This window comes from Trichechus manatus, unplaced genomic scaffold (assembly GCF_000243295.1).
Source record: "Trichechus manatus latirostris isolate Lorelei unplaced genomic scaffold, TriManLat1.0 scaffold00092, whole genome shotgun sequence".
Classification (NCBI taxonomy): Eukaryota; Metazoa; Chordata; class Mammalia; order Sirenia; family Trichechidae; genus Trichechus; species Trichechus manatus.
In genome coordinates this window covers 5,487,487-5,502,115 of record NW_004444028.1, presented here as the reverse complement: position 1 = coordinate 5,502,115, position 14,629 = coordinate 5,487,487, and the positions used below count along the sequence as shown (strand labels likewise).

Below are 14,629 nucleotides of genomic sequence, written 5' to 3'. Positions count from 1 at the left end.
TGAAATGTATGCTATAAAAGTTGTACCCTTTTTAGTTATTTTTATTTCCTGGTTATTTCAAGCAGAATTTCTTGATTTAACACTAGTATGTCTTCAATACTTGTCTAGCACATGCTAATCTCTTTTTTTTCTTCTTTTAAAAAAAACAGGCCTAACTAGAACTTAATAATATTGTTGAGTTTTCATTTCTATATATGGCAGATGATGTTGGCTTTACGTTTATAGTTGTAGTAATTTAAAATCATCTTTTAAAACATATTTATTTAAGCAAAAAAAAAAAAGAATTGATTTTAGAGAAGAATATGAATGAATAACTGTACAGATTGTGCTTGGATGTGTTAAAAAAAAAACTTTGACAGTAGTATTACAGAAGGTTTCTGAAATAATTGTGGTAATCATTTATTTTATGGACTGTATGTTAAGGATCCCCTGGTGGTTTCCATTAAATATGTATTCTGATCTTCTGAATGGCAAACTATAGAAGGGACCAAAAGCCAAGGGAAAGCAGTGGGTAGAAGAGATAATACTTGCTAGCAGAGTCTGTGAAGGTCTCTGGCAGTGCTGTCTAATAGACAAGCAGAATTTCTTGATTTAACACTAGTATGTCTTCAATACTTGTCTAACACATGGTCATCTCTTTTTTAAAAAAAGGTCTAACTAGAACTTAATATTGTTGAGTTTTCATTTCTATTATGGCCGATGATACTGGTGACTATTGAGCACCTGAGGAACTGGGTTTTATTTTAATTAAATTGAGACTTAAGTACCCACATGTCGCTGCTGTATTGGACAGTGCAACTCTTGATTTCTTCTGAGACAAAAAAGGCAAGAATAAGAAAAAAAGAAAGAGAACCTTAGAATCACAGACCCAGTGATCTTACAAGTGAAAGGAAGAGCTACATAGTCTAGTCTCAGGAAAATAAGGTGGTCTTATCCCCATTTTTAAGAGCTTTGCTGCTAATCAGAAGGTCAGCAGTTCAAATTCACCAGCTGCTCCTTGGAAACCTTATGGGGCGGTTCTACTCTGTCCTATAGTGTCGCTATGAGTCAGAATCGACTCAGTGGCAACAGGCCCCCCCCGCCCCCCATTTTACGTCCCTGGTTGGCATAAATGGTTAAGCACTCGTCTACGAGCTGAGAGGTTGGCGATTCAAACCCACCCAGAGGTGCTTTGGAAGACAGGCCTGGCCGTCTGCTTCCAAAAGGTCACAGCCTTGAAAACCCTGTGGAGTGTAGTTCTACTCTGCGCACGTGGGGTCATTATGAGTCAGAATCTACTCAATCGCACCCAACAACAACATCCCCATTTTGCAGATGAGGCCGACCTTCCTTTTTTTTTTTCTGTTTTTTTTTTAATCTATGAGGTCTTTTGACATAATCTCAGGGCATACCTAAATTTTGACAAAATTTGTAGGAAGATAAACATTACAGTTTTTAGTGGCCACTATTTACTATGTTGTAAAGAATCCCTCTTGCCCTCTGGGGTCTGAATGGCAGTCTGTGGGTTAAGTACCAATCCTTAGGCCTTTTCCTCCCATTTAAAGAAGCCCAGGAGAATGTTAGCAAGAGGGATCAACATTATTAGAGGGATCACTTGGAATTCTCTCTAATTCATAAAAGGAGAAGCAAGTCATTTGCAAACTTTGGTACTTTTGACTATTCTCTAGTAACAAATTCCTTCAAATTCTGCTTTACCTGACTATCATATCCTCCCTGTTATGTAAAGTTATTCCCCTATCTCTCTGGAAAATATGTATTTTATATTTTATGTATTCTGGAACGCTTATTGCTCAGAAGCCACCATATCAGGCCATTTTTTGCAAAAGAAAAGTGTGGCTGAGGTGACGGTCTCCCTCTCCAACTAGAGCTTCAGAATACCCTTTGTTAGGAAACTGGCAGGTAGAAAGCTTAAGTCACGTGTAAGAAGTAAGAGGTAGTGTGATGAAAAAAGGAAGTGGGGAAAGTGCTGAAATCCTCTCGCCCCCTTATTTACTTACTTATTTTGTAATCTTTTTCTTTTTTTTTTTTTGGTGACGGGGAGGAGTGAACCTGACATCTTTCAGCACATCTTCCCCAGTAGAGTGATAGCTTTATCTTTTTATTTTATTTTATTTTATTTTTGTAGTTTAAGCGAAGATTTACAATTCAAGTTAGTCTCTCATACAAAAACTTACACGCACATTGTTATGTGACCCTAGTTGCTCTCCCTATACTGTGACAGCACACTCTTCCTTTCCGCCCTGGATTTCCCGTGTCCATTCCACCAGCTCCTGACCCTCTGTGCCTTCCCATCTCACCTCCGGACAGAAGCTGCCCGTTTAGTCTCATGTATCTACCTGAGCTAAGAAGCACACTCTTCACGAGTATCACTTTATGTCCCACAGTCCAGTCCAATCTTTGTCTGAAGAGTTGGCCTTGGGAATGGTTTTAGTTCTGGGTTGGCAGAGAGTCCGGGGGTCATGCTTTCTGGGGTTGCTCCAGTCTCAGTCAGACCATTAAGTCTGGTCTTTTTACTAGAATTTGAGTTCTGCACCCCACCTTTCTCCTGGTGATACCCTTATCTTATCACACGTGTTTAAGAGCTGCACGTCTCATACGTCACTAATTTACACCCTCGCCTAGTCAGGGTGTACTAGGCACTTTGTAAATAGTTGCTTAGGGCAGTTACTTTTTTACCGCCACTGGAAGGAAGGGTAAATCAGTGAGTCAGTGACACTGTTCCTATGTAAATTCTCTGTACCATACTCCTGGTTATCTAGGTTACGCCCCTGTCTCTCTGACAAAGATTTATATATTCTGGGGAACTTGTTATTATAGCTTAAAAGCTGCTATTTCAGGGCTTTTTTTTTTTTTTTTGGTTCATCAGCATGTGATCTGCTAAAGTGGTTTCGAGTTGTTTTAGCATTCCAGCTATTTTAACTATAAAAACAAAAATCACAATATTGGAATTCCAGTTATCCAGTTACAAAAAAAATTACCTTTATAGATACATTTTTATCTCAATGTTTGAAAACGGGACTTACAGTGAAAATTAAGAGAGACTCTTTCCAAGAGCAATCTTACTGTTGTTTGCTGAAGGTATATTACTCTGTATTTATAGTTGGTTGACACTTTCTAGATTGCTTTATTCACCAAGTGAAGAACAGTCTCTACAATGCTGCCAGCTTACTTGGATTCCCATTCCAGCTGACCACCAAGCCCAGGGTTACTTCTGCTTGTAATGGAACACGGGATGTGGCTCCTTCAGAAGAGGTCAGTGGGGTGGGGCTCCATTGGCCCTTAGTCATTCAAGTTGGCTCTTAGAAATATTCTCTATTTGGGAATTAATATGTTGAATGACTTTCTAGAAATGTTCATGTCTTTATTAGCCTTGATTTAAAGGTCAAGAAACTAAAGATTAAGGAATTAAACATTAAAAAAAAAAATCTATTGATAAAAAGCCTAATTGCCAATGTATCACCTTTTCTTATTTAAGTTCGTGTGAAGAACCTGGAATTGTTATGTTTTTATGTCATTTTGTGAGTCTAGACAAACCTTTGGTCTTACTGATGATCTCTTCTGGTGAACTAGCTTAGATAAGCATCAATAGAGTGATTTTTTTTTTTAAATGAGAAATGTATTTAAGCTGTAAAATGTAGATGTTACAGAGGTGATTCTGTTTGGATTTAAGGTATTTTCGAGCTCTTCGTCTGGTGGACTGACAGGTTCTGGATCCTGGAACAACATGCTGAAACTGGGTGAGGTGGTCAGAAACGTGTCTGCTTCCCTGGACCTCCTTCTGCCCCTTTCCTCCTGAGATTGGAGACTTTGACAGGAAAACAGTGCTGTGGGGTTGAGATGGGAACAGTCAGAGACATATTCTCTCTACCATTCTAAAAACCAAATCGTTCTCCTTCAGAATTGCTTTTTTTGAATTTACTGTTGTGTATTCTATTTGCATTACCAGTTGTCCTTATTGTGACTTAGATCAGAGTTCATTCATTTAAAAAAAAACAAAAAAACAAAACCGTGTTCTGGGAGCTTGCTTTGTGCCAGACTCTGTGCTAAGTTAGCAGGAATAACCAAATAATAAAATCTTGTCCCTGCCTGTGAGGACTCATCGTGTAGTTGGGGGCAACTTTGGGTCCCCAGTTCTTGTAGCATTATGCATTAGGAACCTCCAGATCATTCTCAGACCCTGACATTGAAGTGTAATCATTGTATATACTATACAGTCCAGTTCGGTGGGGAGAAGTAGGAAGAAGCCAGAGTCCTGAGAAGTGCCGTGGTCTTTACCACACAGGTAAGCTTGTAAAGTTTGAGAGGAAGAGGAGGAAGTTATAGAAAACGAGCGGGTACAGAAGTTGTGGGTTCAGAAGTCAAAAGTAGAAGACGCTAAAGAAGTGATAAAAACCTTAGAGTAATGCTTCTCGGATTTGCTGGTGAAGTACCTCTGGTGGCAGAGAAGAGTGAAGGAGGGTAAACACACACCCCTCTGTCCGTTTGGGAATCTAGTCCCAAAGGACATGGAACAAAGACGCTACTTCTTTGTTTTGAACAAAGTCTTTTTGTTTGAAGTCTCTTATTTCATTTTTAAAGTTAATGGGAATTGAATTTTATAATCCATTCATATTGTTTGAATATATAAACCGTTAAATGAAATCAACATTATGGGAGAGAGGGACGGCGGGTTTATTTTACGTCTGAAGCGCCAGGACTGTGTCCCCGTGAGTGTGGGCCAGTCAGAGAAGCACAGGTGTTCATGTGGCAGGTTTCTTGTGTAAAGAAGTCGACGGTCTCTTACCTGAAAGCCTTGGAGGCCGGATGTATTTGGGAATTCAGATTTTTCATATTTTAGATATGGTGTGTATAGTGAATATTATAAACAAAAAACAAACAAAAACCCATTGGAATCTGCAGTAGAACCCTGTAACCAAATATGAATATTTCTGCAATTAAATATATGAATATTCACACTAGGTGGGGGTAAGTACAGACTTCAGCTTCACTTCAGTTCAAGTAAATGAACTTGGGTCAGCTTAGGTTTTTGCTGCTAATTAATTTATTGAAAAAACTTCCAGTTGCAGGCATCTTAACATTTTGGAGTCCTCAAACCAAACCCAAACCCACTGCCATTGAGTCAATTCCGACTCATAGTGACCCTGTAAGAGAGAGTGGAACTGCCCCATAGGGTTTCCAAGGCTGTAATCTTTAAGCGAGCAGACTGCCACGTCTTCCTCCCGCAGGGCAGCTGGTGGGTTCGAGCTGCCGATCTTTCAGTTAGCAGCCGAGCCCTTAACCACCGTGCCACCAGGGCTCCAGGGACTCCAAATTCATAGACTGTTTCTCTCTCCCTTCCAGACCCCTGTTGTGGCAGAGAATGTGGTTGGTAACCGTGTGATTACACTTTTTTGAATTATAGTAACCATCTCAAAATTGTTGGAAGGTTTCAGTGAAATGTAGTAACATGTGGCTGGCTTTTATGTTTAAATACTTAGGAAAAGGCCCAGAGTTGTTTTCTTGTGAAGAAGGAAGTTAATCGGAACAATTTGCTCAGATTGATTAGACTACAGCGTTCATAATCCGGAAGTTCCTTGTGGCCCCTCGTCAGTCCCAGCAAGGAAACCCAGAGAGTTTGTCTGTGAATTCTGTTACCGCCTGAGGTCAAAGGCAAAGCAAGCACTGCCGCTTTCCCTGAACGTTTGCAGAATTTGTGCTGAACCTCTGTGCTGTGTAGTAATAGAATTTGAAAAAACAAGATGCTTAGTTTGACTTCCACAGGGTAGACTGCTCTCAGGTTTTTTTTTTTTTTTCTTTTTTTTTTTTTCCCACAATTACAGATGTGTATTTTCTAAATAGGTAGTAAGTCTCCTGATGGAATAAGTGACTATCCAAAGATCCGAGTGACAGTAACCCGAGACCAGCCACGCAGAGTCCTGCCTTCCTTTGGGTAAGTGTCTGATTCCTTTTTGTAAATGGAAACTTAAGACTTGTTGGGCGCTCACATTTGCTAGGCATTTTATTCTCTGTTTTATTATGTAACCTGCGATGTAAGTACTCTGACACGCAGCTAGTGAGAGACTTGAACTCAGCTGTGTGTTACTTTTTGTACCATATTGTATGCCTCTAGCACTAACTTTCTTCCCAACTTTTTTTGGAAGTATAACATGATACAGAAAAATGCCAAAATCACACTTTCCTGGCAGTGATCCGTTGGGTTGTGCACGGGATCACCATGAGGTGGGGGCCGACTCAGTGGCGCTAACAGCCGCTCTGTCACTCTTGTTTTCTAGTTTAATTCCATTGTAGCCAGAAAATATACTTTATGTGATTTTAATTCTTGTAACTTTGTTAAGGTTGGTTTTTGGCCTAGAATATTGTCTATCTGGGTGAGGTTCCGTCTGCATTTGAAAAGAAGGCGTATTCTCCTGTGACTGGGTGGAGTGCTCTAGAAACACAGTTAGGTCAAGTTGGCTGATAATGGTTTTCAGGTCTTATTTTCTCTGTTTTTTTTTTTTTAATTGATTGTTGAGCTTTATTTTAAATGTCTACTGTAGTTATAAGTTTATTTATTTCTGCTTTCAGTTATGTCAGGTTTTACTTCATGTATTTTGCAAACCTTCTTGTATTTTGAAGTTCTTATTGTTAGGTGAATACCCTTCACCGAGATCCACTGATTGTTACCAGTTTGCCGCATTTGCTTTGTGGTTCTCTGTCAGATATACATACTATTTTTTTCCCTGAACCATTTGAGAGTCAGTCTTAGATTCATGCCCCGCTAGCCCTAAGTGCTTGAGAGTGTTTATTTTTGAAGAATGAAAACATTCGTTTACATACTCACACATTACCAGAGTCAGAAAATGTAACATTGACGTAATACTACTGTCTCATCTAGAGGCCTTATTCAAATTTCTCCATTAGAGCAATTTTTTTTTTTCCTGGTCCAGAATCCATTGGAGGATCATACTTTGCATTTAGTTTCCTGTTTCTTTGGTCTCCTTTAGTCTGGAACAGTTCCTCAGCCTTTCTTTGTCTTTAGTGGCACTCCTGTTTCTGAAGAGAGAGTGTAGGGCATTTCTTTTGTAGAATATCCCTCAATGGGATTTGTTTGATGTTTACTCGCGGTTTCATTCACTTTATGCAGTCGGTTAGTTTAAGAGATACTACGTGCGTGATCCTGTATTGTTGTCAGAGAGGGGCAAGATGTCGGTTTGTTCTTGGTAACAGTTGGAGAAGCAGATTCCAGCCACAGTGGCTGAGCAGGGGCTCCACAGCTTCGGTTTCTTTAGCATGCTTTCATTTAGCATTCAATTGACGGCCTTTTGGCTTAGTTCCTGTACTAGGATACAGTGGTGAACGGACATAATGCCTGCTTTCATGGAATTTAAAGCTTAGTGTGGGATCGAGATGTTAAGCAGGTAATCACATCAGTAATGAATTCCAGTGGTGCCAGAGGGGCCCCTGTGCAGTCAGGGAGTTGGTCTGGAGCTGGGGCTGGGAAGTGGGGCGTGAGGAAGAAGACAGGCTTTCTAGTGGCAGCCCTTGGGACTGGAAACAGACATTCCACAGCAGAACGCTGGAGTGCCCTCGGCTCTGGGTTAGAGCAGACTTCTACAAGTGGTAGTTGTCTGACTTGTCAGGAGCAAGCGTATCCTTGGTCAGCTGGACCACAGGACGGTGTAGGGGCTTGAGTCCAGCAATGTAAGCAGTTTGGTGATACTGTTCGCTTGTTTGTTTGTTTTTCCCTCTCAGTTTTACCTTGAACTCAGAAGGCTGTAGTAGAAGACCAGGTGGCCGTCGCCATGGCAGAGGCAATCCAGAGGGTCCCTTAACGTGGAAACCTCGGGAACAAGCTATCACAGAGATGATTTCCGAAGAGGGTGGCAAGGGTCTGAGGCGTCCCCACTGTACTGTGGAAGAGGTGAGCCCTTTTAGCTGGATTCTTTTTAAGATATTATTTTTATGTTGGAATAAATAATTACATCCTATGGTACAAAATTCAAAAGGTACAAAAGCGCGTGCAGTGGCTGTGAGGTTCCCTGTCTCTGGACTGCACCTGGCTGCAGTCCCCCCCGTTTGTCTCTTAGGAAGTAACCACTGATAGCTGTGTGTATCCTTGCAGAGATATTCTTAAATATGTAATTTAGTCAGTTCACAGGTATAATTATTTTCACTATTAGAAAGAAATAGAAACCATGTTAGGAAGAGATAAGACTGTAGATTTTTCTTTTTGTGTGCCTGAGTTGCTCTAACTTGTTTCTTTTTCTGAGCTGTGATAACTGTGGCTTAGTAAGGCAGATGAATGGTGTGCATCTCTCCTTTGACCTTCCCTTTCCGCACACTTAGCAGGGAGAAGACACTCCTCTGCACTTCCTCTCGAAGTCTTCCCTTATTCCAGGCGAATTGAGAGTTACCCCCGTCTCTGGCACTCCCCAGGACCATCAGCTATTGCAGTTTGCTAGGTGGTTGTCTGAGCCACTTAGTTAATCAAGGAACTATTTATCAGGGTCCCAGGCACTGCGCTAGTTGCCAGCCGTTTAAAATAGAGTAAAACAGGTCCCTCTCCTTCGGGAGCTTCCTGTATGTTTATGCAAATAATGGGTGCCTTCTGTTTGTTTGCCAACCATGCCCTCCCACCATGAGCTGCAGGACCTCGGGCTGCATAGGAGCTGGGAACCCAGAACAGGCTGTGGCTACAGAGAGGCTGGCTCCACATGGCAGCTGGACATGGTGGGGCAGGAGGAGGTGACAGCAGGCAGGAGGGAGCGGAGGGCGTGGGGCGGTGTGGCCCAGCTTCCCGGAGGCCGCCCAGAGAACCTCCTTGAGGCAGGGGATGCTCCACAGCCGTTGCCACCATGCTACTGCCTTGTTAATGTGCAAAATAGTCGGAGAGTAGATTTCCTAATATTGTCGTAAATGCGAATGTCGGATAAGAAGATAGTCGGTAAGTGAGGAGTAGGTGTTATTTTTTCAATTTACAAAGTTGGCAGTTAATTCACATTTTAAAAGCTGGCAAATAAAACACATCCACGGGCTGTATTGTAACTCTTAATCTCCATTGTGACCGTTTCGGGTTCGACGTGCCAGGACTCGTCTGATAGGCTTTCTCTCACTTAGGGTGTTCAAAAAGAGGAAAGAGAGAAGTACCGAAGGTTACTGGAGCGACTCAAAGAAGGTGGTCATGGGAACCCGGCCCCTCCTGCAGCTTCAAACCCTCACAGGTAAAGGGAACTGCAAAGTGTTGGACTCCTTTTATTCTGTCCCCAGATGGTGCTGTGATGTAATATGATGTTGCAGGGTGATCAGCAGCTCCTGTTTGGAGAGCTTGCCAAACAGAGACGATGAAGTTTTATGATAGGTTTTCATTGTGTATCTGACCATCCTCCTTTTTTATGTCTCTAAGTTCTCAGAGAAGTCAGATGGACATGTTAAAGACCAGAGGCTGGGGGGAAGAACAGAATCACGGAGTCAAAACAACTCGTTTTGTTCCCAAACAGTGTGAGTTCCCAGACTTAGCCTTGTTTTAATACATTGACCTTAGTTCATGCTGGAGAGTGCGTACGAAGTTGACAAATGGTATACTAGTGACAGATGGCTTACCAACTTTTAAAACATTGTCAATCCTCACGTTATTAGCTGGGGCTTGTCCAGTGCCAGGAGTTTAGGAAAAAAGCTCTTTCAAGATGAAGTCGAGTGATAAAATGCCTCTTGATTGTCCTATGTGCCTGTATGATAGTGAATATTTTGTGATCCTAAAATTAATTTTCTGATATTTCCTTTCATCTCTTACATTAATTTTCTTATATTTCCACACTCAACGTTCATGGCTTACCACACTACAGCTTACCAGATGAGCAGATATCCGTTTACACCAAAGTTGTATTTACAGAGCAAAGAGATGTATGTTTATTAGGCAGCTTAGTTTGTAAGGAAGCTAGTGTCTTTGGAATTTGCTTTTAGCATTTCAGTGTAAAGGAATGTCTTGATACTCTGGAAACGAAGCTGAAATTGTAGCTATATGATTGATTAATGAGGGAATATTTATAATAAAAGAAAAATATTTTTTAATCTTTTCTTTACCATCCTCACAGATAGAGTTGTTGAAACAAGGGGACCTCTATGCTCAGTGAGAAGTGAAAAGAGGTACATGGTTCAGTTTGTTCTAACTTGAATCCACCAGCCGCTCCTTGGAAGCCCTACGGGACAGTTCTGTTCTGTATATAGGGTCGCTATGAGTTGGAATCAACTCTATGGCAGTGGGTTTGGTTTTTCGTTTATATATTACGTGTGTATATATATATTTTATATACTTATATGTATTTATTATGCATGAGTATGGGTATTTGTGTATTTATACATATTTTTATAAGTCGTATGTATGAGTAGCTGTGTCTGAGGAATTGTGAACTTTCCTCAGCTCTGGTAGCTGGTCAGGTAAATAGGTCCCTAAGATGCTGTGTGTCATATGCCCACCCAGGCCTGGGAAGGCATCAGGCGTGGGGGGAAGCAGGAGTCTCCTAGATAGGCGTGTGGGTGGGGTAGGCACCTCTGGTGGTCAGCATTCCTAGTATAGGAATAGTTGAGGCAGTTCTGCATGGTTTGGAATTTGGGGCAGTAGTTTAGAGCAGGGATCGGTGAACTAGGACACGTGGGCCAAATCTTGCCTGTGTGTCTGTCTTTATGAGTAAAGTTGTACTGGAACATGGTTGTGTGTTTTCATTTACATATTGTCTTTGGCTGCTTTCACGTTATAATGGCAGAGTTGAGACAACTGTACAGAAACTGTAAGGCCCGCAAAGCCTGAAATATTGACTATCTGGTCTTTTATAGAGAAAGTTTGCCAACCCCTGGTTTAGAGGATTATATAAATTCAAGACAATTTTGCCAAATTTAAGGCAATTTTTGTTTAAAATTATTAAGTCTTATTTCTGAAAACTAGTCTAACATGTGCTAGGCTAAAATTATCCAGCAGAAGTTTATAATCTCAATTTTTTTTTTTCCCTCAGATGTTCAAAGGGGAAAATATCTGATACTGAGAATACAGGTGGAATCAGAGTTGAAAATGAAGTTGTAAGTAGAAACCCTGGTTAAATTTTCTTCTTTACTCATCACCTGACTTATGTTAAAATTTGGGTGCCCATGAAAAATAAGAAAGATGATCTATATTACTTTGATTTCTAATTCCATTGTTTTCTCTGAAAAGCAGCAGGCTTTGAAGAGAGAAAACTTTCTGCCGGGTTTTGACCTCCACGCAGGAGCAACCTGGTTTATAAATTAAAGTTGCCTCCATTCCACCCATCTCTGTTGTATGACTTCTTTTGGAGATTGATGTTGTCATTTTTTTAACTATAGGTCACTACTTAGTAGGGGAAGATCTGATATATTTAGGACTTTGCTTTCAGAGTCTAGGTTTCAGATCTACTTGAAAATATTATCAATCTTAGCTTAACTGGATTTTACATTTTCTGTATAAGTATTGGAATAAGAAGTGTTCCAGTCATCGTCATATCAATGCCAACATTTTTAGTAACAGTGGCAAAGTGTTTTGCTAAACACCCCATACCCAAAGAAATATTGCTAAATTAAATGCAAAGTTGAAGTTTAAGTTATTGACTATTTTAGATACATAGAAATACAAAAGTTTAGGGGGGCTGCTTTGTGTTGAGTATCAGTTTGGTTGAGTTCGTCTTCTCCCACGCGACCACTTCATAAGAATTAGTCTCAAGGCTAAGGGCTAAGTCAAGGTTTTCTCTTCTCTGGTGTCCCCCACTGCCAGCGATTCAAAGTGGAGCCTTTGGTGTCTAAGTAACATTTGTCACCTGTTGAGCAAAATTTGAAAGGGGGCAGAGCGGAGGTATTTGGAACCTGGCTAAGGAGCCTCCCATCCTGCCCCTGTCCTTGCAGAACCCAAGGCCGTTGCTGTCAGGGACTGGGGGGAGGGCCAGTAGGTGCTGGTTTCCTGGGACCAGTGTACCAGGTAGTAAGCTGAGTACAGAGGACTGGTGAGGTGTGTTGAGACTAATGTGGTTCTAGTGCAAAACTCTATTTCTAAATAAATTTCCTGATTTAAAATAGTGTGCATACTAAATGACTTAAATTTCATATTAAGAATTTCTTAGGATTCTGATAGGGAAGGATCTTCTCAGGGTTTCTGGGGTGCTGGCTGAACTCTATTTGTTAACCTGAAGGGTGGTTGGTTACACTACATTTTATAAAAGTTAATTAAGTGGTTTATTAATGTTTTGTGCATTTAAAAAAAAAATAATACGTGATTTTTTAAAAAAAAACAAATAGAATAAGTTTAGTTTAAGCATATCAATGGTTTACCCTGAGTGATGGGATTATGGGTCATATTTTTTTGCTTTGTAAATGTTTTCAAAATGCGTTTTAGTGATAGTGCTTTTCATTGGGGTAGGAGACTGAAGATGCTTTTCTTGCTGCCTGCAGGGAAAGTGAGGAATGTTCCTTTCCTACGTTTGCAGTTCGGTGTCCCGTGAGCCTTATGCCCTGAGATCCTTTTTGTCCCGTTCGTTGGGGGGATTTGTTAATTCTCTTTTCTTTAAAGATAATGGCACTGTTTTATACTTCTTGTGTAATTGGTGTTTATGCGTGCAAGTATCAAACATGTCAGTAGAATATAGAAACTTCTTTTGATCAGAGGAGGGGACATCAGCTGGAACCTGACCTGTCCGAGGAAGTGTCAGCCCGACTCCGCCTGGGCAGTGGAAGCAATGGCTTATTCAGGAGCAAGACGTTAGTGCGTGAGACGAAAGAAAAGAATTACTCAGGCAAAGAGAGAAGGACAGACGATCTTCTTGAACTTACAGAGGTATTGTCCCTTGTGTTGATCAGAGTAAGAGGCGTGTTTGTAAATAACCTCAGTTACTCTAGACTTGAATGAATGTTTTATTTTGAGAGCATTCTCCAGGCTGAAGTAGCTAAAGGTGAATGTCTGAAAAAAATCAGGTTCAAGGTCTGTTCGTTCACTTTGGCTACACTGATCATTGTGATCCGCGAAGATGGCCTAAGGGATTGGATTAATGTTCTGCAGGGGAGAGTAGACATAATTGCCGTGTGCATTGGGATACGATGGCTTCTTTATCGATTGTTTTTCTAACCTTCAAATAGGTTGAGTTACATATATGGGTTTGGCATTAGGAGTAAGTTCATTGCAGTTTTTCTATGTGATTATTGTTTACTAAAATTGTCTTTCATTATTATTGCTTTTGAAGACAGTTAAAACTTACAGACAAGAAAGGAAATGAAGGTAGTTAAGAATTTTAATTTTAAATGTGTGCTGTAACTGCCATCTTGGCTCCTCCTCCACGGCTGCCTTAGTGGTGGTCCGCAGTCCTCGTCGGTGAATCTCTTACGCACGCACTCCATGGGGGCCGCACGGGTGGAAGACAGTGCTGTAAAACAGCGAACTTGTGTGCACTGGGGGAGGTGATGTTAAGACAGTTGGAAGAAAATAATTTCTATTGGATTTCTAGATTGATTTTTGTAGCTTAGATGTACGTTTATCTGCCTGCTGCTCTAGAATAACGAAGCTGTCTATCGAACCAGGATGCCGCTGCCGGTAGACTGCCGCCTGGTTTTCCAAGTTTCTGCCCGTTTGCTTATTTTCTTTGTGTCGGAAATTGATAGCATGACCTATTAGATGTCCTAATTTTATTATTTCAATGCTTTTAAATAAAAGTTGAGTGTAGGAGGTAAACAAGGATTTTAGTATTGTGAAAGAAGCGAAGACTAGGAATAGGAAGTTAGACACACCTGGGTTCAAATCTTGGCGCTGCCTTTTAATAATTATATGACTTTGACCATATAACCTGAATTCTCTGAGCTTCAGTTTTCTCTTCCATCAAATGGCAATGATAACCTCCAAAAGTGAGGATGAATGATGTGCTTAAAGCATCTGGCACCATGTTTGGCACCTAGCTAGTGCTTCATAAATGGTGGTGGATAATCGGGGCTATACTTTCAATGTAAATATTATTACTAATTTATTGTTTCTAGAAGCTAATAATTAACCTTATTTTTTTTTATGACCAGTGATAAGATTGCTTAGTAATCTAAGTCTAAATATTTTCATACTTCAATTTAATAGGTCTTTGATAGTATATCTTTCTCAAAGGTCAGGTGTTACCAAAGATAAAAAGCTTTTTCAGTCTCAGACTTGTAATATCTGGTAGTGGTTCTGTATTAAATTAGCAGCCTCTGGACTTTCTAATTCAGGACATGGAAAAAGAAATCAGTAATGCCCTAGGCCACGGCTCGCAGGATGAGATCCTCAGTAGTGCTTTCAAATTGCGAATTACTCGTGGTGACATCCAGACCTTGAGGAACTATCACTGGCTCAATGACGAAGTAAGTTGTCTGTTTTTCTCCCCCTCTGACTATCATGATGCTTAACCGTTTACTGTATTTCTATCTACTTATAAGGGGTTGGAAAAGCAACTTTTTGCCTTATTTAAAACAAAAACATCTTAACCCTAAAAAAAAAAGATGGTTAATTTTGATTGTCTGCTGCCTTTATCAGTATTTTCCTCCTGTGCGTCTGTGCTTGGTTTCGTCCACCACTTCCTTTACCGGTCATCAGTGCCATCTTTATAAACCTTGGGGGTGTCTGTGCTTGGTTTCGTCCACCACT

At 40.6% G+C, this 14,629-nt stretch overlaps 1 protein-coding gene across 3 annotated transcripts in view; it reads left to right on the top strand.

Moving 5' to 3' along the window:
• Positions 1-14,629, top strand: part of SENP2 (SUMO specific peptidase 2) — a 32,089-nt gene that overhangs the window by 4,087 nt on the left and 13,373 nt on the right. For all 3 annotated transcript variants that reach the window (XM_004382257.3, XM_023736794.1, XM_023736793.1), the window contains exons 3-12: positions 3,119-3,252; positions 3,671-3,737; positions 5,839-5,929; positions 7,732-7,900; positions 9,097-9,200; positions 9,383-9,477; positions 10,071-10,122; positions 10,986-11,049; positions 12,638-12,808; positions 14,215-14,346. In XM_004382257.3, coding sequence (XP_004382314.1) covers positions 3,119-3,252; positions 3,671-3,737; positions 5,839-5,929; positions 7,732-7,900; positions 9,097-9,200; positions 9,383-9,477; positions 10,071-10,122; positions 10,986-11,049; positions 12,638-12,808; positions 14,215-14,346 — 1,079 coding nt within the window. The remainder of the gene's footprint in view (positions 1-3,118; positions 3,253-3,670; positions 3,738-5,838; positions 5,930-7,731; positions 7,901-9,096; positions 9,201-9,382; positions 9,478-10,070; positions 10,123-10,985; positions 11,050-12,637; positions 12,809-14,214; positions 14,347-14,629) is intronic.